Genomic DNA, 27,980 nt, shown 5'->3' with positions numbered 1-27,980 from the left:
CCCATAGTGATGGTAACAAAACCAGATGGTACCCAACGGTTGTGAATGGACTATAGAAAGGTTAATGCAGTTACAAGAACAGACTCTTATACTATCCCATGTTTGGAGGATTGCATTGAGAAAGTGGGACAATCAGCTTTTATTTCTAAACTGGATTTACTTAAAGGTTACTGGCAGGTACCTTGATCCGAAAGGGCGAAGGAGATTTCAGCTTTTGTGACTCCAGATGGTAGATACCAATTCAAAGTTATGCCATTTGGCATGAAAAACACCCCAGCCACATTTCAACGGTTAACTAACAAAGTTGTTTCAGGGTTACCCAATTGTGCGGTATACATTGACGAACTGGTAATTTTCAGCCAGACATGGAAAGAACATTTAAAACATCTGATGGAGTTATTCGATCGACTTCAGGAGGCGGGTCTGGTGATAAACCTAGCCAAAAGTGAATTTGGAAAAGCCCAAGTCACTTTCCTTGGCCATACAGTCGGACAGGGTCGAATGTGATGTGAAAGCAACAGTTATTGAGGAGTTTTCAATATCCTCAAGATGAAGGGAAATTATGCGATTTCTTGGCATGAGTGGATTTGATCGAACATTTGTGCAAAGGTTTTGTAGCGTGATTGCTCCACTGATGGACTTGCTGAAGAAATGTCGAACATTTCCATGGACAACGAAGTTTCAACAGGCATCTGACTGCCTGAAAGCTGTGATAATCAATGCTCATGTGTTGTAGAATTACAAGGGACTTTGTGGTCAGATTGAACTAAAGTATCTGACTTTAAAGAGACATGCCGAGGTGCAGAGAAATGGATGGATCGTACAGAGACCTTCTTGTTCAAAGAGACTGTCAATCGAGACGGATTTCAGTTGGAGGATGAAGAACAAAAAAAAAATGGACTATATTATTATACCTGTTTGCGTGTGTTGTTTTTTGAAGCGAAAAAGTATATTTACTGTGCGCATTTCTTGAGGGATAGTGATAAGGTGAAAAATGAAACCATCTTGACGTTGATGGTTTATTAATTTTTTTCTTGGAGGGAGGTGTAATGTGAGAGTAATGTGAAATGGGTGTTTAAGAAACGTACCTTTAAGGAATGTGTGTTTCTCAGTGATGTCAGAGTGTAGGTGGAGCTGGGCTGTTTGTCAGCTTTTTACTTTTGTTTTAGGCTGTTTGCTGCAGGGTGTGTTTTAGTTTTGTTTTCATTGTTGGAGCTGAAGCCAGACAGAGCAGGTGTACTGAAACGAAAGAGAAAATGTTGGAAAATCTCAGCAAGTCTGGCAGCATCTGTAGGGAGAGAAAAGAGCTAACGTTTCGAGTCCGATGACTCTTTGTCAAAGCTCTTTGGTCCAGCTTTGGTCCTTTAGAGGATGAGAAGGGAGATTTAATAATGGGAGATGAGGAAATGGCTGAGGAACTGAACAGGTTTTTTGGGTCGGTCTTTGCAGTGGAAGACACAAATAACATGCCGGTGACTGATAGAAATGAGGCTATGACAGGTGAGGATCTTGAGATGATTGTTATCACCAAGGAGGAAGTGATGGGCAAGCTAATGGGGCTAAAGGTAGACAAGTCTCCTGGCCCTGATGGAATGCATCCCAGAGTGCTAAAAGAGATGGCTGGGGAAATTGCAAATGCACTAGTGATAATGTACCAAAATTCACTAGACTCTGGGGTGGTCCCGGCGGATTGGAAATTTGCAAACGTGACACCACTGTTTAAAAACGGAGGTAGGCAGAAAGCGGATAATTAGAGGCCAGTGAGCTTAACTTCGGTAGTAGGGAAGATGCTGGAATCTATCATCAAGGAAGAAATAGCGAGGCATCTGGATAGAAATTGTCCCATTGGGCAGACGCAGCATGGGTTCATAAAGGGCAGGTCGTGCCTAACTAATTCAGTGGAATTTTTTGAGGACATTACCAGTGTGGTAGATAACGGGGAGCCAATGGATGTGGTATATCTGAATTTCCAGAAAGCCTTTGACAAGGTGCCTCACAAAAGGTTGCTGCATAAGATAAAGATGCATGGCATTAAGGGTAAAGTAGTAACATGGATAGAAGATTGGTCAATTAATAGAAAGCAAAGAGTGGGGATTAATGGGTGTTTCTCTGGTTGGCAATCAGTAGCTAGTGGTGTCCCTCAGGGATCAGTGTTGGGCCCACAATTGTTCACAATTTACATAGATGATTTGGAGTTGGGGACCAAGGGCAATTTGTCCAAGTTTGCAGACGACACTAAGATGAGTGGTAAAGCAAAGAGTGCAGAGGATACTGGAATTCTGAAGAGGATTTGGATAGGTTAAGTGAATGGGCTAGGGTCTGGCAGATGGAATATAATGTTGACAAATGTGAGGTAGGAATAACAGCAAAAGGGATTATTATTTAAATGATAAAATATTAAAACATGCTGCTGTGCAGAGAGACCTGGGTGTGCTAGTGCATGAGTCGCAAAAACTTGGTTTACAGGTGCAACAGGTGATTAAGAAGGCAAATGGAATTTTGTCCTTCATTGCTAGAGGGATGTAGTTTAAGACTAGGGAGGTTATGCTGCAATTGTATAAGGTGTTAGTGAGGCCACACATGGAGTATTGTGTTCAGTTTTGGTCTCCGTACCTGAGAAAGGACGTATTGGCGCTGGAGGGTATGCAGAGGAGATTCACGAGGTTAATCCCAGAGCTGAAGGGGTTGGATTACGAGGAGAAGTTGAGTAGACTGGGACAGTACTCATTGGAATTTAGAAGGATATGGGGGGATCTTATAGAAACATATAAGATTATGAAGGGAATAGATAGGATAGATGCGGGCAGGTTGTTTCCACTGGCGAGTGAAAGCAGAACTAGGTGGCATAGCCTCATAATAAGGGGAAGTACATTTAGGACTGAGTTTAGGAGGAACTTCTTCACCCAAAAGGTTGTGAATCTATGGAATTCCTTGCCCAATGAAGCAGTTGAGGCTCCTTCATTAAATGTTTTCAAGATAAAGATAGATAGTTTTTTGAAGAATAAAGGAATTAAGGGTTATGGTGTTTGGGCCGGAAAGTGGCGCTGAGTCCACAAAAGATCAGCCATGATCTCATTGAATGGCGGAGCAGGCTCGAGGGGCAGATGGCCTACTCCTGCTCCTAGTTTTTATGTTCTTATGAAACTTTTGTAAGGGCCACGAAGAATCCAGCACGAGTTTTAAGGATACAAAGTAATAACATTTATTTACTGTAACATATATACAATAACAGTAGCAGTAACTTCCCTTGCTACATACTCCTTCCTGCTGGTTCCTGAACTGGCCAGCTTTATTTATACTAAGAGTTTACTCGTGGTTTCTCCGCCCCCCTCATTGGGGAAGCTCATACTCCCACAGGATTGTGGGATAGTCATTAGTCCCCAGCCAATGGTAAGTAGGCAGGTTATAACATCCCTCCCCCCCAAAGTCCAAGGAATCCACCGAAGACCCTGGCGAAGGAGGGCGTTGGACTCATTTGGCCGCAGGCCGGACACCATTTGCATGCGGCGCTGGATCAGGCGGCGTGTAACGAGACGGAGACCGGCGCTTCCGTGATGAACGGCGCAGTTGTACATCCACGGCCCGTGGACCCGAGGATTCCCCCTCTGATGCATCCTGTGTCTCCATCTCTGAGTCAGAGTCTGCTGCCTCCGTCATGTCAGCGTCTCTATCTCCATTCGGTCCTGTAACGACCTGCGCAGGCTTCGAGAGAGGCACCAGTGGAAGATTGTGAGGACTACCTTCCCTTGTCTCTGGTCTCTGCGGCTGTTGAAATGAACTCCGGGGGCGGGGAATCTTTTGAGGGGATGGACTTCTGGACCGAATGTGGTCTACATGTTTTCGCTGGAGACGACCCTGGGCTTGCACTTAGTAAGATATAGGGCCCGTTTGGCGAAAGATTATACCAGGAACCCATTGAACACCACCAGCAAAATTCCGAATGAACACTGGGTCACCGGGCGCAAACTGCCGAATCGGCCGATGCCAAGAAAATCCCTTCCCTGCCGTTCTTATGTGCGGCGTACTTTTGCGCCAATGTCCGGGAAAACCATACTAAGGCGGGTGCGAAGTCTCCGGCCCATTAGGAGTTCTGCGGGAGCTACCCCAGTCACTGCATGGGGGGTGGTCCTGTACGTAAACAAAAAGCGAGCCAGTCTCGTGTCCATTGATCCGGAAGACTGCTTCTTTAGGCCTCTTTTGAATGTCTGCACTGCGCGCTCTGCCAACCCATTTGAAGCCGGGTGGTAAGGGGCAGTGCGGATATGGCGGATGCCGTTCATCTTCGTGAACCTCTCAAACTCCTCACTCGTGAATGGAGTGCCGTTATCCATGACCAGCACCTCAGGGAGGCCATGCGTACTAAACGATAAACGCATCTTTTCAATTGTTGCGCAGGACGTTGTCCCCTGCATCTTATGCACCTCTAGCCATTTGGACTGGGCGTCAATTAGTAGAAGGAACATGGATCCTTGAAAAGGGCCTGCGAAATCTGCATGCAAGCGTGCCCAAGGCCGCCCTGGCCATTCCCAGTGATGTAGGGGCGCGGCCAGCGGAAGCTTCTGATGTTCCTGGCAAATGGAGCAGTTTTGGGCCACCTTCTCAATGTCGGTGTCGAGGCCTGGCCACCAGACATAACTCCGGGCCAACATTTTCATTTTGGTCACACCTGGATGCCCATTGTGCAAGTCTGATAGTATCAGCTCCTGGCCTTTTTCCGGGACAATCACACGCGTCCCCCACAAGAGGATGCCGTCTTCCACGCTGAATTCTGACAGCTTGGAGGAAAATGCCCGCAACTCGCCTGGGAGCTGTCTATGCTGCCCACCATACAGGACTATGTGCCGAACCTTTGACAGGACTGGCTCCGTCTGGGTCCACTCACGGATCTGCGATGCCGTGACAGGCAAGGTGTCCATAAAATTTAGGGTTGCAATCACCTCACCGGTCGTGGGGGTCGACATGGGGCCGGTCGATAAAGGCAATCAGCTCAGTGCGTCGGCATTTGCTATCTGCGTACCTGGTTTGTGCTCCGGAGAATACTCGTATGCAGCAAGCAACAAAGCCCAGCGCTGGATCTGTGCAGAAGCAATGGGCGGTATTGGCTTATCCTCTCTGAAAGGTCCCAACAGGGGCTTATGATCAGTCACGACAGTGAAATGGTGGCCGTACACGTACTGGTGGAAGCGTTTCACCGCAAAAACCACTGACAGGCCCTCCTTCTCGATCTGCGCGTACTTTTTCTCCGCTGCAGTCAATGTGCGGGAGGCGAAAGCTATCGGTCGTTCGGCCCTGTTCTCCATCTTGTGGGACAGGACAGCCCCAATACCATACGGGGATGCATCACATGTGACGAGCAAAGGCTTTCCAGGATCATAGTGGGTTAGTAACCCAGACGACGACAATTGTTGCTTTACCCGCCGGAAAGCGGTTTCTTGCGGCTGATCCCAAACCCAGGTGTGATTTTTCTTTAGCAGAAGGTGCAAAGGTGCCAGCGTAGTTGCCAGATTGGGGAGGAACTTCCCGTAATAGTTTACGAGACCGAGAAAAGAACGAAGATGCGAAGTGTCAGTCGGGGCGGGGGCATGTTGAATTGCACGCACCTTCTCTGCGACGGGGTGCAGACCTTCGCGGTCCACCCGATAAACTAGGCAGACTAATTCCTTTGCCTGAAGTACGCACTTTGTGCGACGTAAACGGACTCCAGCCTCCGAAAGGCGTCTAAGGACAGCCTCCAGATTTTCCAACTGTTCCTGCTCCGACGTCCCTGTAATCAAAACGTCATCTAGGTAGACAGCCACACGTGGTAAACCTCTCAAAATGCCCTCCATAACACGTTGAAAAATTGCGCAGGCAGAGGATACTCCAAAGGGCAACCGTGTATATTCATACAGGTCCCGGTGTGTATTAATCGTTACATATGGTCGGGAGGCAGGGTCCAGCTCGAACTGCAGATAGGCGTGATTCATATCTAATTTTGTGAACGAGAGTCCACCTGCAAGTTTCGCGTAGAGATCCTGTATGCGAGGCATTGGATATCGGTCGAGTCGGGAAACCGTATTCACTGTAAGTTTATAGTCGCCGCAAAAGCAAACTGTGGCATCTGGCTTCATTACAGGACAATTGGTGCTGCCCAGTCAGCAAAACGGATGGGCCTGATAATACCCAAATTCTCCAAACAAGTGAGCTCCCCTTCTACCTTCTCAAGCAAGGCGTAAGGCACTGGGCGGGCCCGGAAATAGCGCGGCGTGGCTCCTGGTTCAACTTGGATATGGGCTACGGCCCCTTTTATTTTCCCCAAACCAGGCTGGAATACATCTGGGTATCATCCTAGCACCTCAGTCAACCCTTCAGAAACTGTTTGGAGGATGTGCTGCCATTGCAACCGCAAACGGCGCAACCAGTTCCGACCCAACAGGCTGGGCCCATGGCCGCGCACCACGATAAGTGGGAAACTCCCCTCCTGGCGTCCATAGACAACAGGGGTCATTGTAGTTCCTGCAGTGTCCAGTGGTTCCCCCGTGTAGGTGGCCAACCTGGCCTGTGAGTCAATTAATGTAAGGGTCTGTATACCCTGCTTGATGCGGTCGAATGTCCTCTGGGCGATCACGGAGACCGCTGCGCCAGTATCCAACTCCATCTCAAGCGGGTGGCCACTGACCCATACTGTCACCTTAATGGGGGCCACACGGGGAGCTGCCACACAATGCAGCTGCAGGCAGTCGTCCTCCGTCTCCACGTCAACAAACAAAGAACAAAGAAATGTACAGCACAGGAACAGGCCCTTCGGCCCTCCAAGCCCGTGCCGACCATACTGCCCGACTAAACTACAATCTTCTACACTTCCTGGGTCCGTATCCTTCTATTCCCATCCTATTCATATATTTGTCAAGATGCCCCTTAAATGTCCCTATCTTCCCTGCTTCCACTACCTCCTCCGGTAGTGAGTTCCAGGCACCCACTACCCTCTGCGTAAAAAACTTGCCTCGTACATCTACTCTAAACCTTGCCCCTCTCACCTTAAACCTATGCCCCCTAGTAATTGACCCCTCTACCCTGGAGAAAAGCCTCTGACTATCGACTCTGTCTATGCCCCTCATAATTTTGTATACCTCTATCAGGTCGCCCCTCAACCTCCTTCGTTCCAGTGAGAACAAACCGAGTTTATTCAATCGCTCCTCATAGCTTATGCCCTCCATACCAGGCAACATTCTGGTAAATCTCTTCTGCACCCTCTCTAAAGCCTCCACATCCTTCTGGTAGTGTGGCGACCAGAATTGAACACTATACTCCAAGTGTGGCCTAACTAAGGTTCCTCAGGGTAGTCGCCGCAGGTTCATCCACATGGAAGGTACGGCCCCTGGGCTGGTCCCAGTTACGGCCCCTGGGCTGGTCCCAGTTTCGGTCGGAACGACGGCGCCTCTGGCGCCCCAGGACCGCCGTCCGCGACGGGGTCGGCGCCTACAAGTCTGACACGGACACGGCTCCTCATCCATTGGCTCTGGAGAAGGCTCCCTTCGGGGAGGAATGTCCGACGGCCACTGGCGTCGGTCCGGACGTTGCCTCGCCCAAGGTACCGCAGGAGTGCGGGGGGGCGTTTTCGGACGGAAGGGGTTGTGCCCCAAGGCATGCACTTCCATTCCCTGTAGCTCCTGTACTCCTCGCTCTGCGCTCTCTCGGGACAATACTATTTGAATGGCCTGTTGAAAAGTCAATGTTGGCTCCGCTAACAACTTTCTCTGGGTGGCCGCATTGTTAATACCGCAAACCAAACGGTCGCGTAACATTTCTGACAAGGTCTCACCATAGTCACAGTACTCCGCAATCCTGCGTAGCCTGGATAGAAAATCGGCAAGGGATTCTCCAGGGGTCCTCTCAGCGGTATTAAACCGGTAACGCTGGACTATCGTGGACGGGGTTGGGTAAAAATGTTGCCCCACTATATTCACAAGTTCATCAAACGTTTTGGTGTCCGGCGCAGCTGGGTACGTAAGGCTCCTAATCACCCCAAACATATGCGGGCCGCAGGCGGTGAGCAATATGACCACCTGGCGCTCGTTTTCGGTGATATCGTTTGCCCGGAAATAGTAACGCATCAGTTGTGTGTACTGGTTCCAGCTTTCCAGCGCAGCATCAAAAACATCCAAACGTCCGTACAGAGGCATGGTATAAGAGAAAACAACTTCCAACCTGTATCCAACAAAAATCCAGGGAGGTGGCTTCAGCAGTGTAGACAGCTATTCACTTTAACCTTCGTCGCCAGTTTTGTAAGGGCCACGAAGAATCCAGCACGAGTTTTAAGGATACAAAGTAATAACATTTATTTACTATAACATATATACATAACAGTAGCAGTAACTTCCCTTGCTACATACTCCTTCCTGCTGGTTCCTGAACTGGCCAGCTTTATTTATAGAACATAGAACGATACAGCACAGTACAGGCCCTTCGGCCCACGATGTTGCACCGAAACAAAAGCCATCTAACCTACACTATGCCATTATCATCCATATGTTTATCCAATAAACTTTTAAATGCCCTCAATGTTGGCGAGTTCACTACTGTAGCAGGTAGGGCATTCCACGGCCTCACTACTCTTTGAGTAAAGAACCTACCTCTGACCTCTGTCTTATATCTATTACCCCTCAGTTTAAAGTTATGTCCCCTCGTGCCAGCCATTTCCATCCGCGGGAGAAGGCTCTCACTGTCCACCCTATCCAACCCCCTGATCATTTTGTATGCCTCTATTAAGTCTCCTCTTAACCTTCTTCTCTCCAACGAAAACAACCTCAAGTCCATCAGCCTTTCCTCATAAGATTTTCCCTCCATACCAGGCAACATCCTGGTAAATCTCCTCTGCACCCGCTCCAAAGCCTCCACGTCCTTCCTATAATGCGGTGACCAGAACTGTACGCAATACTCCAAATGCGGCCGTACCAGAGTTCTGTACAGCTGCAACATGACCTCCTGACTCCGGAACTCAATCCCTCTACCAATAAAGGCCAACACTCCATAGGCCTTCTTCACAACCCTATCAACCTGGGTGGCAACTTTCAGGGATCTATGTACATGGACACCTAGATCCCTCTGCTCATCCACACTTCCAAGAACTTTACCATTAGCCAAATATTCCGCATTCCTGTTATTCCTTCCAAAGTGAATCACCTCGCACTTCTCTACATTAAACTCCATTTGCCACCTCTCAGCCCAGCTCTGCAGCCTATCTATACCCCTCTGTAACCTGCTACATCCTTCCACACTATCGACAACACCACCGACTTTAGTATCGTCTGCAAATTTACTCACCCACCCTTCTGCGCCTTCCTCTAGGTCATTGATAAAAATGACAAACAGCAACGGCCCCAGAACAGATCCTTGTGGTACTCCACTTGTAACTTTTTATTATCATAGAATTTACAGAGCAGAAAGAGGCCATTCAGCCCATCGAGTCTGCACCGGCTCTTGGAAAGAGCACCCTACCGAAGGTCAACACCGCCACCTTATCCCCATAACCCAGTAACCCCACCCAACACTAAGGGCAATTTTGGACACTAAGGGCAATTTATCATGGCCAATCCACCTAACCCGCACATCTTTGGACTGTGGGAGGAAACCGGAGCACCCGGAGGAAACCCACGCACACACGGGGAAGATGTGCAGACTCCGCACAGACAGTGACTCAAGCCAGAATTGAACCTGGGACCCTGGAGCTGTGAAGCAATTGTGCTATCCACAAGGCTACCGTGCTGCCCCTGAATTCACAGTGCAGAAGGAGGCCATTCGGCCCATCGAGTCTGCACCGGCTCTTGGAAAGAGCACCCTACCCAAGGTCAACACCTCCACCCTATCCCCATAACCCAGTATCCCCACCCAATACTAAGGGCAACTTTGGACACTAAGGGCAATTTATCATGGCCAATCCACCTAACTTGCACATCTTTGGACTGTGGGAGGAAACCGGAGCACCCGGAGGAAACCCACGCACACACGGGGAGGATGTGCAGACTCCGCACAGACAGTGACCCAAGCCGGAATCGAACCTGGGACCCTGGAGCCGTGAAGCAATTGTGCTAACCACAATGCTACCGTGCTGCGAACAACTGAACTGAACTCCATTCTGAACATTTCCCATCAACCACCACCCTCTGTCTTCTTTCAGCTAGCCAATTTCTGATCCACATCTCTAAATCGCCCTCAATCCCCAGCCTCCGTATTTTCTGCAATAGCCTACCGTGGGGAACCTTATCAAACGCTTTGCTGAAATCCATATACACCACATCAACTGCTCTACCCTCGCCTACCTGTTCAGTCACCTTCTCAAAGAACTCAATAAGGTTTGTGAGGCATGACCTACCCTTCACAAAGCCATGCTGACTATCCCTGATCATATTATTCCTATCTAGATGATTATAAATCTTGTCTCTTATAATCCCCTCCAAGACTTTACCCACTACAGACGTGAGGCTCACCGGTCTATAGTTGCCGGGGTTGTCTCTGCTCCCCTTTTTGAACAAAGGGACCACATTTGCTATCCTCCAGTCCACTGGCACTATTTCTGTAGCCAATGATGACATAAAAATCAAAGCCAAAGGCCCAGCAATCTCTTCCCTGGCCTCCCAGAGAATCCTAGGATAAATCCCATCAGGACCCGGGGACTTATCTATTTTCAGCCTGTCCAGAATTGCCAACACCTCTTCCCTACGTACCTCAATGCCATCTATTCTATTAGCCTGGGTCTCCGCATTCTCCTCCACAACATTATCTTTTTCCTGAGTGAATACTGACGAAAAATATTCATTTAGTATCTCGCCTATCTCTTCAGACTCCACACACAACTTCCCATCCCTGTCCTTGATTGGTCCTACTCTTTCCCTAGTCATTCGCTTATTCCTGACATACCTATAGAAAGCTTTTGGTTTTTCCTTGATCCTACCTGCCAAATACTTCTCATGTCCCCTCCTTGCTCGTCTTCGCTCTCTCTTTAGATCCTTCCTCGCTACCTTGTAACTATCCATCGCCCCAACTGAAACTTCACACCTCATCTTCACATCGGCCTCCTTCTTCCTCTTAACAAGAGATTCCACTTCTTTGGTAAACCACGGTTCCCTCGCTCGGCGCCTTCCTCCCTGCCTGACCGGTACATACTTATCAAGAACACGCAGTAGCTGATCCTTGAACAAGCTCCACTTATCCAGTGTGCCCAACACTTGCAGCCTACTTCTCCACCTTATCCCCCCCCAAGTCACGTCTAATGGCATCATAATTGCCCTTCCCCCAGCTATAACTCTTGCCCTGCGGTGTATCCCTTTCCATCATTAACGTAAACGTCACCGAATTGTGGTCACTGTCCCCAAAGTGCTCTCCTACCTCCAAATCCAACACCTGGCCTGGTTCATTACCCAAAACCAAATCCAACGTGGCCTCGCCTCTTGTTGGCCTGTCAACATATTGTGTCAGGAAACCCTCCTGCACACACTGTACAAAAAACAACCCATCTAATGTACTCGAACTATATCTTTTCCAGTCAATATTTGGAAAGTTAAAGTCTCCCATAATAACTACCCTGTTACTTTCGCTCTTATCCAGGATCATCTTCGCCATCCTTTCCTCTACATCCCTAGAACTATTTGGAGGCCTATGGAAGACTCCCAACAGTGTGACCTCTCCTTTCATGTTTCTAACCTCAGCCCATACTACCTCGGAAGATGAGTCCCCATCTAGCATCCTCTCCGCCACCGTAATACTGCTCTTGACTAGCAGCGCCACACCTCCCCCTCTTTTGCCTCCTTCTCTGAGCTTACTAAAACACCTAAACCCCGGAACCTGCACCATCCATTCCTGTCCCTGCTCTATCCATGTCTCCGAAATGGCCACAACATCGAAGTCCCAGGTACCAACCCATGCTGCCAGTTCCCCTACCTTATTTCGTATACTCCTGGCATTGAAGTTGACACACTTCAAACCACCTACCTGAACACTGGCCCCCTCCTGCGACGTCAAATCTGTGCTCCTGACCTTATACTCTCATTCTCCCTTACCCTAAAACTGCAATCCAGGTTCCCATGCCCCTGCTGCATTAGTTTAAACCCCCCCAAAGAGCACTAACAAATCTCCCCCCCCCAGGGAGTTATACTAGGAGTTTACTAGTGGTTTCTCCGCCCACCTCATTGGGGAAGCTCATACTCCCACAGGATTGTGGGATAGTCATTAGTCCCCAGCCAATGGTAAGTAGGCAGGTTATAACAGAAACGTTAGCTCTTCTCTCTCCCTACAGATGCTGCCAGACTTGCTGAGATTTTCCAGCATTTACTCTTTCGTTTCAGATTCCAGCATCCGCAGTAATTTGCTTTTATTAGAGCAGGTGTACTGTTGATCTCTCTGCCATGAAAAGACTATCTCTTGACCATTTGGTGGATTCAGAATTATAAATGTTCTCAGTAGTGAATGTAAACCTGATGTGCTTCTGTTAAAAGGTGTTTCTTCTGTCTTCTGGATGTTGTTTGGGAAGTTATTAAGGATTACTTAGTGTTGTATTATTTGGGGGTTCTATTTGAATTGATGGTTGCTAAGGTGTTCACTGTATGTTTCAAAAAGGTTAACTTGAGGTCATAGAATAAACATTGTTTTGCTTTAAAAATTACTTTTCCATTTCTGCTGTACCACACCTGTAGAGTGGGCAATGCGCTCCCCATACCACAATCTATTAAAAGTTGTGGGTCAGGTGAATTCCATGACACACTTTGGGGTTCTCTAAACCCTGGCCCATAACAGAGGCTGAGCTCCAACCCTTGTCAATCACTTCACCGAGGATATGAGAGCATAAGCCTTACACAGACCATCAGTAAGACAAATGTCCTCTTCCAACCTTCCGCCACCACACAGCACTGTCCCCAGTTCTCAAAATCCTTGGACAATGTGGACCATTTTCCATAACTTAGGAGCCTACTGTCAACAAAGGCAGACATTGATGGAAGGGTCAACACTGCTTTCAGTGTGCCAGCTCAGCCTTTAGTTGCCTGAGGAAGAGAGTGTTTGAATGACCCTGTATCAAGCTCATGGTCTACAGAGCAGTAGTAATAGCCACCCTCCTATATGGTGCAGAGACATGGGGCGGGATTCTCCATTTGCTGACGCCAAAATCGCAAAACGCGATTGGGCAGAGAATAGGTTCCGACAGCAAAATCTCGGTGGGTGCCGATTTGATGCCAAATCGCAATTCTCCATCACCTTAACAGCAGCATCAATGCGTACCGGAACACATGTACAGTAAACACCGTTTGCATATCATTAGCGGACCTGACCCGGTATTCTTTAGGGGCTCCGAGATGCTCCACCTCTGATGGGCTGAGTTCACTTGTGCTTTTAAAAATCGTGAAACCGGCATGGTGGCTGCTGAGGGAGTGGGTGGGGGTATAGAAATTGTCCAACATCACCATAGTTTCCTGGCTGTTGTGCTGCTGGCCAGGTGGCTTCTGCCAGGGCCGGGGGAAGTAGCAGGGGGTGGCCAGAAGGTGGTCTGTGGGGTTGGGGTGGACGGACACGGAACACCATTGCCGCAGCCAGCAAAATGGCCATGCAGCTGCTCACACCGCTGAATGCCAAACGTAAACATAGGTGTCCACTCAGGCCACCCCAGTAGGTGTCCTCTGGCCCCAGCCGACCTATCAGCTGTTTGGGTGCACTCCAGCACAACTAGTCCCATCTTGTTGACTGGGATGAATGTGTGTGGGGAGTGTAATCTGCATATGCGGCTGAAGCTTATCAACCTCCCGAGTGTCAATCACGGACCCGGTGAATCCAACAACATTTTCCATTGGAATCGATTGTGTTCCACACGGCACCAGTGCTAGTCCCGTAACCTTGGCGGAATCGGTCCAGGTGCGGCGGCAGTTTTTCTGTCGTAAAAATCCACTGATTCTGTGTTGAGTCAACACAGAGTCTTATAAACAGAGAATCCCGCACAATATTCCTACAAATTGCTTTTACTCCAGTTTAGCTCCTAAAAGGAGGCACATACTATTTACCTAGATTATTTAATTGGGAAGATTTTGTCTCCTTCATTTAGTTATACCAAGATTGAGCTGAATTCGCAAGCAGTACGTTTAATCAGAAGGTCAAATAATTTCATTGAAAGGGAAACATTGGAAAGGAGAGACTCCATTTATCCCAAATCACCCTCCATGCCAAGAATTCTATAGATTTATTGATGATGTCCAAAAGTCCTGCATGCAAATGAAGAGTGATGGAGTAGAACACGTGTATTTGAATTGTGAAGATGAACCTCAAATTCTGTGAATCTCCTTCAATGGAATTTTAATATGATCTAGGATCCAGAAATATTTCAGACAAAGAGTCAAGTACAGAATTTATAAAAATTGTTGAAAGTAAATAAAAGAAATAGATTGTTGGCAATTGTTCAACAACATGTCAATGACAATTTGAAGAGCTTTAAAGTATAATGCTGAGTATGCAAGAGTAAAACATACCAAAAATCAACAACTCAAGCTAAATATATCTGACTCCAGTGTATTAACAAGTGATTGGCGAAGAAAAATGATTTCTACAAATCCAGCAAAAGGAAAGCAGCAAGATTTCACTGTGTCTAATATACTAAATGCAGAAACAAGCTGAAAGTGTTAGAATAGAAACAAAACATAAACGTCAATCAAACATTGGACATTACTTAAGATTGACTGGTATCTGTCAAAACTCACTCAGGTCTGTGTGTGCAGACTTAGGAAAATTACTGGATATGTTTCCCACACTTGCCATGTTACACAGCTCGGCAAAGACCTTGCTGGAACTGATTAGTTGATTAGACCGAGAACAATACATTCTTAGTGCTGAATACACTGGAATGCAATGGTTAATTCATTATGTGAAACAATAACTGGATTTCCACAGTCAAGACACTTTTAATAATTTTACCTCTCAGCCACATGCATTCAACTAGCACCTACATGAATAAAACGGAATAATAATAATCACTTATTTTCACAAGTCGGCTTCAATGAAGTTACCGTGAAAAGCCCCTAGTCGCCACATTCTGGCGCCTGTTCGGGGAGGCGGGTACAGGAATTGAACCCGTGCTGCTGGCATTGTTCTGCATTACAAGCCAGCTATTTAGCCCACTGTGCTAAACCAGCCCCTAAATCAATACTCTATCAGCTTGCATAGGGATACATATCAGTGTTATCTGTATCCCATTAATGCTTGCATGAGCTTTGGAGTTCAATTCTTGGGGTTAATGTTTCGGGTGGCAATGTAGCACAGTGGTTAGCACTGCTGCCTCACTGTGCCAGGGATCCGGGTTCAATTCTGGCCTTGGGTGACTGTGTGGAGTTTGCACATTCTCCCCAAAAGTGTGGGTTTCATCCTGGTGCTCCAGTTTCCTCCCACAGTCCAAAGATTAGATGGATTGGCCATGCTAAAATTGCCCTTAATGTCTAGGGTTTTGGTGATAGAATGGGGGAGTGGGCTGGTGCAGAGTGCTCTTTCAGAGGGTTGGTGCAGATGCGATGGGCTGAATGGCCTCCTTCTGCACTAGGGATTCTCTTATTCTATGAATGTTTCCAAAGGGTTAAGAACTTGGCTTCAATCACTGGCACTCATGTTTTGCTCTCCTGATTTAATTGGCACAATTGACCAGTCAAGGAAGAGTGAGGGGTTGATCAGGCAACTCACTTAAATCTCCCTGACAAATGGATTTGAATTTCCAGGCAGCTTTTCTCCTTTATCCTCACACTGCTGCCTGAGTGTGGGGTTCAACTCACACTGCAATCATCTTCCCCCAGTGATAGGGTCTTCAGGCCTCATGAGGCAAGAATTCAACCCATTCCTGATTCCCCCACTGTGCCCTTACTGCTGGGTCTTGTAGCCACGTAAAATGGCTGCGTTCTGATTAATCTGGCCAAAACCCAGTTTAAAATGGCTAACCCGAAAGACTGCTGGGAAAAGCAGCGAAGAAGACACAAGCAGGCAGCTGCAGACAGTATTGCATATTCGGCTCTGGGAAGTTAGCCCAGATCAATACTCAGGGCTATCAACAGCCCATCAACCCAGGTATTTGCAGTTGCATTCAGGACTGTTTGCAGCCCATCTATTCAGACATCCACAGTTAAATCGGCTATCCCCGGGAACAATTGCAACATATTAGCAATTGAATACCGGGCCAGACCTGTCGGCGCCTGCAGTGGCCGAAACAAAGACAGGTGAGCGACCACCCCCCCCATCGAGGAATCGCCTCACCATTGGACACATCGACCCCAGGGATTGGGAACAAATCCAATCACTGGGGACTCAGGGTCAAGGGCCGCCCCGGGAGGCGGGAAGCCCCTGGGCCCTATAAAAGTGAGGGGCCAAGTTCAAATCTCTCTCTCTCTCTCCTCTTCGCCTGCTCGAGACCTTCGCAAGAACAGCAACCGGCAACAGTAAGTTTGAATCCAGCGATCGCTATCCGGTAAAGACACCTAGCCACCGACCTGTAGCAGCTTTTTGAATCCCGCGGGCCAGATCTGATTGGACAAGCCATTCGTTTCCCTGGCCTGGTGGGCTCTTCCTAAGTTAAGTATTGGCCAGTAGTGATAGGTTTATTCTATAGATAGTAGTATTAGGGTATTAATATTGCTTGTATATAATAAATGACCGTTGTTTTAATCCTTACTAAGCAGTGTGCTGTATTATTAATCATAACCTGAACTTGAACCACGTGGCGGTATCATAAAGATACCTGGCAACTCATGAGCAAAGGTGATGTAATCAGAGCAAATAGACTAAGGTTAAAAAGAGCAACAGTCTCTCATGGAACCCCACCAAGGTACCGCACAGTCACCCCAGAGCTGATCCTCTGTATTCACCGCTTCTCACCAACTTTTCAGCTCCCACTCAGGAAGGGCACTCCCTCAATCGTGATTTGGTCACAAGCACAACATGGATGGCACGGGAAATGATGACTGCATATCAGCCTTCCGGCCCCCCTAATGCAACGGGCTCCCCGAAATGAAGGGAAAATTAGGTCTGTGAGCAACTGCTCCTCCAGAGGTTGACAGCCTGAACCCCACCCCCATCCTGAATTGAACCTATCAGTATCCCTCACGTCCTCTCTGATGCACCCTGAGTATTTAACACCCTGGAGGGTGTGGGTGACTGACTTCAAAAGCAACAAACATTAATTTAACTTTTGTTCCATACAAAATAATGGAATTGATTATCAGCATTTTCATTGAACTGTCAAATCGATGTCATTATGAATCATACATTACACAGGCTGAATGCCTTAAACTCCACCCATTCACTGACATCATGACGATGCACAGCTGATTCATGTGAAGATTGCTTTTAGCATGACAAGCACATCCCGAGAGGACACCTTTCGACTTACAACTCCCCATTTTCCTACCAGCCAAGCTCCCATTTTCATCACTACTGCTCCAATTTCTTCAGCCAGAGGGTGGTGAATTTGTGGAACTCTTTGCCGAAAGAGCAGAAGGCTGTGGAGGCCAAATCACTGAGTGTCTTTAAGACATAGATAGATAGGTTCTTGATTAATAAGGGGATCAGTGGTTTTGGGAAGAAGGTAGGAGAATGGGGATGAGAAACATATCAGCCATGATTGAATAGCAGAGAAGAATCGATGGGCTGAATGACCTAATTCTGCTCCTATGTCTTATGGTTTTAGGTGCCTTTTCTAATCCCACCTTGCTGCACCCGGTCCATAGCCCTTATCTTACAGCAGATCCAAGTACTTTTTACAAGAGTTTCAGGTCTCTGCCTCCACCACCAAATCGAGCAGTGAATTCCAGATCCCACTACCCTCTGCGTATAAAAGTTCTTCCTCATGTTCCCTCTACACCTTCTGCGACTTATCTTGAATCTATGTCCCCTGGTTCTAGAATTCTCCACCAAGGAATTTTTTACAATCCTGTCCACCCTATCTCTTCCCTTCATAATTTTGCACACTTCAATTAAGTCACTCCTCAGCTGCCTTTGTTTCAAGGAAAATAACCCCAACCTATCCAATCTCTCCTCGTAGGTACACTTTTCTAGCCCTGGCAGCATTCTTGTAAACCTCCTCTGCACTCTCTCCAGAGGAATAACGTCCCACCTGTAATGTGGCGAACAGAACGGCACACAGTATTCGATGTGGCCTCACCAGTGCTTTAAACAATTCCAACATTATATCCTTACTTTTATGTTCTATACCTCTGTCAATGAAGAGCATTCCATATGCTTTTTTAACAACCTTGTCTTTTTGAACTGCTGCCTTTAGGGACCTATATATTTGTACGCTAAGATCTCTCATTTCATCTACCCCTCTTAGTATATTCCCATTTATTGTGTACTCCCTATAACTGTTTGACCTTCTTAAATGTATGACCTCAGACTTCTCTGTGTTAAATCTCATCTGCCACATTACCACAATTCATCACAACGGAACTCCTGAGTCACATGAAAGCGATGAAAGAGGATCTCATGGTGGTGGTGGGGTCAGCAGTAGAGGCAGTGATGGCCTGCATAAAGGAGGCATTGGGCAAAGTGGAGCGGAGACTGGAGGCCCAAGAGGCAACCGTGCAGGACCTCGAAAAAGCCGCTTCGGTCCAGGGAGAGCAGATTGCCTCACTCAAAGCCAAGGTGGTGAGGCTAGGTCATGACCGAGAAGGTACTGAGAGGAATGGTCAACGACCAAGAGAACATGTCCCGCTGGCAGAATCTGCGGATCGTTGGGCTACCAGAGGGCTCAGAGGGGAGGAACCCAACAGAGTACATAGCGTTGATATTCGGAACGTTGGTCAGGGAGGAAAGTTTCACCAAGCCCCTAGAGGTGGACCAGGCGTAAGGTGAAAATGGAAATTCAATTCGGAGGGGAGCCGCATGACTAGTGAACAAGCTGGTGTGCGGAAGTAAAAGGAGTGAGGGAGCAACTGGCAAGGGGGTGGGATGGTAGAGCAATAAACCAAGGTGACAAAGATGACAGGCAAGAGGGACTGGGGGGGGGGGGGAGGAAGGAGGCGGAAGGCAAGGGGGTAATGGGGAAAGGGAAGTACATGGGTAAAAGGGCTCAAGGGAGTTTGGGAGAGAGGAGGGCAGAATGCTGGTTACCACAAGTCACAGGTAGAGATGGCTGGAAAGAGGAAGGTAACAGTGGACATCTTGGGTGCCCCATGAACAAAGGGAAACGTGCAGGGGCACATCCACAAAGTAAGTATGGCTGCCCTCACAGGAGGTGGGGGGGATCAGAAACCAGAGAAAGGGAGGGGGGGAGGAGGGATTACCTACACCATAGAGAGGAAAAAGGGAAAAAGGCCCGACATACTGTTGGGCGCAGGTGCCCGCACATGCAAGGCCCAGGCAACATGTAAATTGTAAGTAGGCCCAGGAAACACAAAGAAATGAAAGGGGGCTCAGAGAATAAAGCTATCTGCTACACTTGCACTGAAGCCAATCGATGCAATGTAAATAGACCACTGGTTACTTTTTCTGTGATGTGGAGATGCCGGCGTTGGACTGGGGTGAGCACAGTAAGAAGTTTTACAACACCAGGTTAAAGTCCAACAGGTTTGTTTCGATGTCACTTGCTTTCGGAGCGCTGCTCCTTCCTCAGGTTTTTTCTGTAGTATTTGTATTGGTATGTGAGTTCGTTGTTAACTTATTTCATGTGTTTTACAATTTTCTGGTGATTTTCTGTCTACACTAATGTAAATAATGAAACACCTATAAAAACACTTTTTTTTTTAAAGAAAGGTTCATCATTATTACTGAAACAAAAATAAAATACTGCAGATGCTGAAAATCTGAAATGAAAACAGAAAATGCTGGAACTATCCAGCAGACTTGGCATTGTGTGTAGAAAGAGATCATCTTCAATTTAAAATTCTCAGCCTCACATTGAAATGGCTCCCTCCTATCTCTGTAATCTCCTCCAGCCCTAATAAGAGAATTCAGACTCTGGCCTCTTGCACTTTCCGCAATCCATTCATTTAACCATTTAGGCTCTCAGCTCTAAAATGTAATTCTTCAGCCTCTCTACACCTGTCCTTTCCTCTCCAATCCTCCTTAAACCCAAATCTTTGACTAACCTTTAAGCCATCCTTCCTAACATCGCCTTTGATATTCAAGTTTGTAATTATGCTTCCGTTTTTTTTCTGTTAAATATCAGTGCCAGTTACTGTGGTAAAAAGAATCCTTTAAATTCGTTAATTATAATTTTGCACAGGATATACCTTTCTGGTGTTGCAGCGGGCACGACACTACTTTAATCCCTGGAAACTGGGTCGGTTCAAATTTTGTGCTGCTGGCAAAGTTACTCACCAAAGCTTTAAAGATGATGGAAAACTCACGCGGTGCAGGGCATATAGTGAGGTTTGGGACTGGGGCACAATGTTGGGGCAGGGGAGAGCCGAACACTCCGTCCGCCACATGAACATCTGAGAGTGAAATGGAAAACACGTTCCATTCCCCCAGGATTAATGACCATCCCATTCATGAAGAGAAGAATAATCCCTGTAATTATGCAGGAGTAAGAAGGATCAACATGTTCTCGCATTAATCCCGTTGATGTCCTAATCTTTTCTGATGCCAGTATAATGATGCTGTCTGCACTGTGCGGCTGGCAGCGGGGGACCGGAGGGTGAAGGAGCAGGACAGAGAGGAGAGAAATGAATAAATGCCCGCCATCCCCTCCCTCAGTGAGAGGAGGGAGCGCTGCTGCTGCTGTTGTGTGTGGGGGGATGTGCCAGTTGTAAAGGTGCCTCCCGCTCTGCAGCCCCGTCCCGCTGCTCTGTGAGGGAACAATGGTCGCCGGGCGGCCTGGGGCAGTTTTCTGATTATTTGTGGTGCCGGGTTCGAGGTCGCGGGGCGGCGGCGAGTCTCCGATTCCGCCTTCCAGAGCTGTGATGATCTGAATCGGGTGTTTCCCGGTGAACCGAACTGTCCTGTCAAACGGCTCCTGCTCTCTGAGTGAGTGAGGGTGAGTGTGCTGGAGTGGCTCATCCCTCACTACCTTCCAGCTGCCACTGCCCTGAGGGAGGGGGGCTCTCTTCACCCCCACCCGCCATGCTGTTTTAAATGCTCTGTCTCTTTCTCACTGCATTTTAACCGCTTTCCCCCCCCTCACCCGTTCCTCCTGCTGTCCCCCCTCCCCGGTCAGTCTCCCCCCGCCCTCCTCCTCAGCCCGGCGCGATGAGCGAGCGGCAGCTGCTGCCGCGCCAGGACGCGCTGAGGGAGAGCGGCGGCGGCGGCAGTGGCGGGGCCCCGGCAGGCAGTGGCGGCGGGATCCCGGACGGGGGCGCTCTGGGCGGAGGACCGCTGGCGCCCGCTGACAGAAGGCCCCGGGAGGAGGAGGAGGCGGAGGCCGGGGAGAGAGACAGGCTGATCTCGGGCAGGAGAGGCGGCGGCGGTGGCCCGGGTCCCCCGGGCAAGCTCGAGAGGCGGTCCCCCGAGCAGGAAGGTTACCAGAGCGGGCCGCTGTCCTGCTCCAACGACGGCGAGTCTGTCAGCAGCAGCGGCAGCAACAGCTTCCACAATGGCGGCATCACCCCCACCTGCAGAATTTGCTTCCAGGGCTCAGAACAGGTAAGAACACACACAGCACTAACTGCTCCTCCAACACTCAACTCACTACATATATCCTATCCTCTTATATCCTAAAAAGAAACATGTGCAACTATCACAACTTTGGTATTTAAATATTTGCTGTCCGACTGGATGCACATTGCACCACAAACTGGATGGAGACATTCTTGGCGGGTGTTAAGTTTCAGCACGCTGGCCAGCGCCACCTTAATGTTCTCTCCCTGTTCAGAACCAGCCAAGTCCTGTGCACATCATCCACTTGACACCTCCATTTCTTTCATGAAAGGATGGAAGCATCGGCACACTGAACAAATCAACGCATTCAAGCAGAAAACAAATACACCTATTTGTGGATCTTAATGCCATTTTCAAAATCCCGCTCTTCATGTTTCAGGTATCTCAAATAATAGAAAGAACAAAAAAAGTACAACACAGGCTCTTCGGCCTCCAAACCTGTGATGACCGTGCTGCCCAATTAATCTAAAACCTTGTACACTTATGAGGTTTATATTCCTCTATTCCCATCCTATTCATGTATTTGTCAAGATGCCCCTTAAACATCACTATCGTACCTACTTCCACCACTTCCTCTGGCAGTGAGTTCCAGGACCCACTATCCTCTGTGTAAAAAAAACTTCCCTCACACTGTGTCCCCCAGTAATTGACTCCTCTGCTCTGGGAAAAAGGTTCTGACTATCCACTCTGTCCTCATGATTTTGTAGACTTTTATCAGGTCAACCTCCATCGTTGCAGTGAGAACAAACCACGTTTATCCAACCTCTCCTTATAGCTAATGCTCTCCATTACCAGGCAAAATCTGTTAAACCTCTTCTATGTCGTGTTGGGTGCTCTGCTACACAGACGAGCCAACACGGTTGCGGATGGTACAAATCAGTTTTATTGCTAACAATATTTACAATGGTAAACTGGTTACTGTGGTTCATTCATTACCCTTGAATCTGTGGACCTATCCCCAACACTATCTTGGAGTGGCACTCAGCACATGGTGGAAGTCTGAGTGGCTTGCTGTGAGCTCTGTGCCCTGAGCTGTCTCCCGCTGGAATGAACGGGAAGTGTCGTGTTTCCCGTTTTATAGTGTGTATGCTCTTGCCTGTGATTGGCTGTGGTATTGTGTGTGTATTGATTGGTCCATTGATCTGTCCATCAGTATGTATGTATGTTTGCACCATGATGTTTACCTGAATATCATGACATCCCCCCTTTTTTACAAGAACATGTGCCTATGTGGTTATAAATAGAGATGTGTACTGAGTGCAGCTGAATGTGTGTGTGTGTGTGCAATATCTACAGCATGTACATGAGGCTAAACTATATACATGGGGCGATGTCAGGTGCGACATAGCAATGAGGTTGTACCATAAACAAAACACGTGGAAATGTTAAACGTCAAAACGAACTCCTGTAACGACAAGGAAAAAGAGAAACATATTAACACAGTGGTATGATACATCAGTGAGTTCAACGTTCAAACAGGCTCATAAGTCCAGCCTAGTAGGTGGGCGACGAATTCGGGTTGACCGCCTCAAGGGTGGGTCAGGATTCACCGGCTGAGGAATGGGCCTGGCCACGGGCGACGACGGAATGGGCATGGTGGCAGGAAGCTCCACAAAGTCGACATCAGGAACAACAGGAGGGCGTGGCACCGGTGTAATTTCCCGTAGCGAGCGTGGAAGCAGGCGTAGAGCCCGGCAATTGCGCCTGCGAGTGGAGCCATCAGGCATGCGAACCAGGAACGAGCTGGGAGCCACGCGTCGGAGAACTTCGGCAGGTGCTGACCAGCCAGCGTCTGGTAGGTGGATGCGGACATCGCCCCCAGGCGCCAGGGCGGGAAGATCAGTTGCCCGTGTGTCATGTGCCACCTTCTGGCGAACGCGCTGCTGTCGCATCCTGTGCAGTACTGGAGCATGGTTGGTTGTGGGGACCAGAATGGATGGCACAATGGTCCTGAAGGCGCGACCCATCAACAGCTGGGCTGGTAAGAGGCCAGTGGCTAGTGGGGTCGAGCGATAGGCTAGCAGGGCTAAGCAGAAGTCCGATCCGGCAGCAGCAGCCTTGCAGAGGAGCCGCTTGACGATGTGAACACCCTTCTCCGCCTTTCCATTGGACTGGGGATGCAGAGGGCTGGACGTCACGTGTGTGAAGCCATACGAAGCAGCAAAGGAAGACCATGTCTGGCTGGCAAAATAGGGCCCATTGTCCGACATGACAGTAATCGGAATGCCGTGGCGTGCGAAGGTGTCTTTGCAGGCCCTTATGACAGCGGATGATGTCAAATCGTGCAGGCGTATGACCTCTGGATAGTTTGAAAAGTAATCTATGACGATTACATAGTCCCTGCCGAGCGTGTGAAAAAGGTCCACACCCACCTTCGCCCAGGGGGACGTCACCAGCTCATGGGGCTGAAGGGTCTCAGGAGGTTGCGCCGGCTGAAACCTTTGGCAGGTGGGGCAGTTGAGCACCAGATTGGCAATGTCATCACTGATGCCCGGCCATTATACCGCCTCTCGGGCCCTCCGTCTGCACTTCTTGACCCCCAGATGGCCTTCGTGTAGTTGGTCGAGGACCAGCTTGTGCATGCTGTGTGGAATCACAATCCGGTCCAGCTTTAGGAGGACACCATCAATGACGGCCAAGTCGTCCCGGACATTGTAGAACTTCGGACGTTGTCCTTTGGGCCACCCTCCCGTCATGTGGCGCATCACACGTTGTAGAAGGGGGTCAGCCGCAGTCTCCCGGCGAACACGGGCCAGACTGGAGTCATCGGCTGGCAGATTTGCCGATGTGAAGGCCACCTGCGCTTCGACCTGACAGACAAACCCCTCTGAGTCAGGCGGTGTGCTCACTGCTAGATAGTGCATCCGCAATGATAAGGTCCTTTCCCGGGGAGTAGACCAGTTGGAAGCCGTACCTCCTGAGTTTGAGTAGGATGCGCTGGAGGCGAGGGGTCATCTCGTTCAGGTCCTTATGCATGATGCTGACCAGGGGTCGATGGTCAGTCTCAATGGTAAACTGGGGGAGACCATACACGTAGTCATGGAACTTGTCTATTCTGGTTCGCAAACCCAGGCACTCCTTTTCGATCTGCACGTAGCACTGTTCTGTGGGGGTCATGGCCGGGCGAAGCTAGGCATAGGCGACCGGGGCCCATGACGCAGTGTCATCCCGCTGTAGGAGTACCGCCCCAATCCCCGTTTTATAGTGTGTATGCTCTTGCCTGTGATTGGCTGTGGTGTTGTGTATTCCTTCTCAAAATCTCCACATCCTTCTGGTAGTGTGGTGGCCAGAATTGAATATTATATTCCAAGTGCGGGCTAACTAAGGTTCTATTCAGCTGCAGCATGACTTGCCAATTTTCATACTCAGTGCCCTGGCAGATGAAAGCAAGCATGTTGTTTGCCTTCGTGACTACCTTCTCCATCTGCATTGCCACTTTCAGTGACCTGTGGACCTGTACATGCAGTCCCTCTATCTGTCAATGCTCTTAAAGGTTCTGCCATTTTCTGTACATTTCCCACCTGTAGTAGACCTTCCAAAATGCATTACCTCACATTTGTTCGAATTAAACTCCATCTGCCATCTCTCCGTCCAAGTCTACAACCAATCTATATCCTGCTGTATCCTCTGACAATCCTTGCCACTGTTCGCAATTCCACCAACCTTTGTGTCATCTGCAAACTTACTAATCAGACCAGTTACATTTTCCTCCAAATCATTTATATATATTACAAAGAGAATCACGCGCTGGCATCATGGTGCGGTTGCTCCGATTCTCCGGCCTGGCACGGGACTCGGTGAATCGCCCCCTGTGTTTTTTTTTACATGTGTCGGTCCGCGCGGTTGTTTAAGAAATGTTAATGTGTTAAACTGTGAAAATTACAAATGCTTCAATAAAATATTTTCTAAATAAAAAAGAATAGCCACTACCCCTTCCAAAGCCCTTTAAACATATTGTGGGTTCACAGCAAGAACAATGATGGGAACTCTGGAGGAGAGCATTTGGAAGGTATTGTCCAGCCTCAGAAAAAACTGTAGATCAGTGTGCTTTTAAATGCAATTTGAGCCGTAGCTGATGTTGACCTGGCATGACAAGGGGTTGAGAAGACCTTGGTGTCCTACAAAGAGGTTATGAGGGCCTTCGCTAAGTACATTAACACTAAGAATGTGCCAGTTTCAACCACATGGCCCAAAGCCCAGGTGAATCCATTGATTGATTCATTCATGACTTATATTGATTGGCCAGCAGTGACACATACCGAGCTTTAAAACAAGAGTTAAATTGTGACAACGTTATAGCCAGTGTGCTCAATAACGCACTATTAGACTTTATGCTGCCCAAAAAGAACTTTACCGGAAAGAAGGCAGAACAGTTTGCAAGGCAGGCAAAGCTATGACAGTAGAATCAGGGTATACTTCAGGGAGACTTAGAGACCCAGGAGAGGTTGATCCAGTATGTAGGCCCAAAAATCTTGAAATCGTTGTTAAAAAAAGCCTGTCAAAATCACCAAAGGGGTTGGGAAAACCCTCCCACTTATGTTAAATATTCCAGATGTTGCGCCAGAAGACCACACCGCCATGAAAATTGCCTAGCAAGAGGAGCCGAATGCTTTCACTGTGGCAAACCTGGAGATTTTAAACAATTTTGCAAATCTAAAACACAGTTAACAGGAAGGAAGCTGGAACCTGCCTCCAAACATTTTCAAATCCAGGAAATAGGAAATTCAGGATTCCAACCTCAAGATTTCCGAAGAGAAATGAAAGATTCTAAGAAGCAATTCTGGTCTTATATTTGCAAGTCCAAAAGATACAGAACAAAATTTAAAGTGGACCGCGGGGCAGGAGTTACAGTCTTATCGGACAAGTTGGACTGGCTTCAAAACCATCTAACTTAAAAGGCCTGGAGCCACAGACCTCAAAATGAAGGGTCAGTTCACTACAATCCTTAGGATTAAGATAAATAAATTATTTAAATTCTTTGTATTTTCCACAACATATCAATGAGGTCAAAGTACAGATTAGCAGAGCAACACTCAGGGATGAATTTACAAAGTTGTTGAAAGGACCGGGAATGGAAGTGAGCAGTGAGATGCCATCCATTGGACCACAAGAGGAGATACCAGGGACTGGATTCTCCATTTGGAAGATTAAGTGCTGGAGCCATCGGTGCATGTGCGGACTTCCACGACTGAAAAATCGGCACAAAACCCTTACCGATTTCGGTGAGGGGCTAGTACTGGCGGCGACTGAAACTCGGACCATGCCAAAAATGGCAGGAGAATGGGCAGGTCACGGGCTGCGCATATGCATGGCTGACGACCTTCACCGTGCAACATGGCGCTGGCCGTGTGCGAACCAAACTCGCCAATTGCAACCCCACAGCCCATCCGCTGGCTACCCCCAACCAACCCTAGCAGAAGCCCCAACGGCCAGCGGCACGATCCCAGCCGAGTGTGGCGCCATTGGACACAGTCCGCAGCCGGCACGCCAGGATCCCGCACGCTAGGGACCACACGTGGCCTGCGCCGTTGGGAACCCGGCCCATTTGGGGCGGAGCATCGCCAGTGGGCCAGCCGATGACTCACTAATGGCGTCGAAGCGGCACTGGTCATGATGACGCCTGTTTGGAGGGAGCGGAGCATGGCGCCAGCCCCAATTCTGGCATTGCAATCCATTCTCCACCCAATTGCCGATCACGATTTTGGCATTGGGCTTCAGAGAATCCCGACCCAGATCTCTGATTTCTCTTTGAAGATAGATTAGAAGAGAGGGAAATAGGAAGCATGATACAAAACTGTGGTCATTTGCTAGAGGTGCTTCTTGACCTTCGTTGGTTCTGTCCAGGCACAGTTCAAGAGAAAGAAGTTATCGCAGAAGCAAAAGATCTGTTGGAAGAAAAGGTCCTAGATCTTACTACAGTCTTTGATTCCACTGCCAATGTCTCTCAAGTCTCTGTTGTCTCTTCTAAGCAACATCATTGTTTTTGACTACAGATCTTCAGCAATGGAATAAATCTCTGGACCTGGATGAAATTCCTGCGTAATATTCTTGCGCTGTAGAAGCTCTGTAGTTTGGGCCTCTGCTTCTTTACCGAAAGAAGATGACATGCTGGTGAAATCCAAGTGTGAGCTACGACTTACGTTCAGACAAATGAATAAGCTCTGAACTTCCTCTATTGGTTTGATCCAACTTGGAGTTACGCATCTCATTCTCCTTGGATGTCTTTCTGCTGACTGCAAGCAATTGCTGATGTATGCCATTGGTGGGTTCAGTGAAATAAGTGGACAAACTCACCTCTATACCCTGCTCATCAAAAACAATGATGTTGCTTCGAAGAGCCAACAGAGACTTGAGAGACATTGGCAGTGAAATTTCCATTGGTGATTGTGACTTGGAGA

General features: G+C 48.2%; 1 protein-coding gene across 3 annotated transcripts in view; it reads left to right on the top strand.

Moving 5' to 3' along the window:
• LOC140425352 (E3 ubiquitin-protein ligase MARCHF11-like) overlaps positions 1–27,980 on the top strand; it is a 363,309-nt gene that overhangs the window by 204,366 nt on the left and 130,963 nt on the right. Inside the window, exon 1 of one of the 3 annotated variants that reach the window (XM_072509532.1) lies at positions 20,560–21,567. The exons of 1 other annotated variant lie outside the window; for it this stretch is intronic. In XM_072509532.1, the coding sequence (XP_072365633.1) occupies positions 21,175–21,567 (393 nt within the window). In that variant the 5' untranslated portion in view covers positions 20,560–21,174. Of the gene's footprint in view, positions 1–20,559; positions 21,568–27,980 lie in introns of those variants that run through there. One more of the 3 variants, XM_072509531.1, reaches the window with a different exon arrangement.

This window comes from Scyliorhinus torazame, chromosome 6 (assembly GCF_047496885.1).
Source record: "Scyliorhinus torazame isolate Kashiwa2021f chromosome 6, sScyTor2.1, whole genome shotgun sequence".
Classification (NCBI taxonomy): Eukaryota; Metazoa; Chordata; class Chondrichthyes; order Carcharhiniformes; family Scyliorhinidae; genus Scyliorhinus; species Scyliorhinus torazame.
This window is presented reverse-complemented; position numbering and strand designations above follow the sequence as displayed.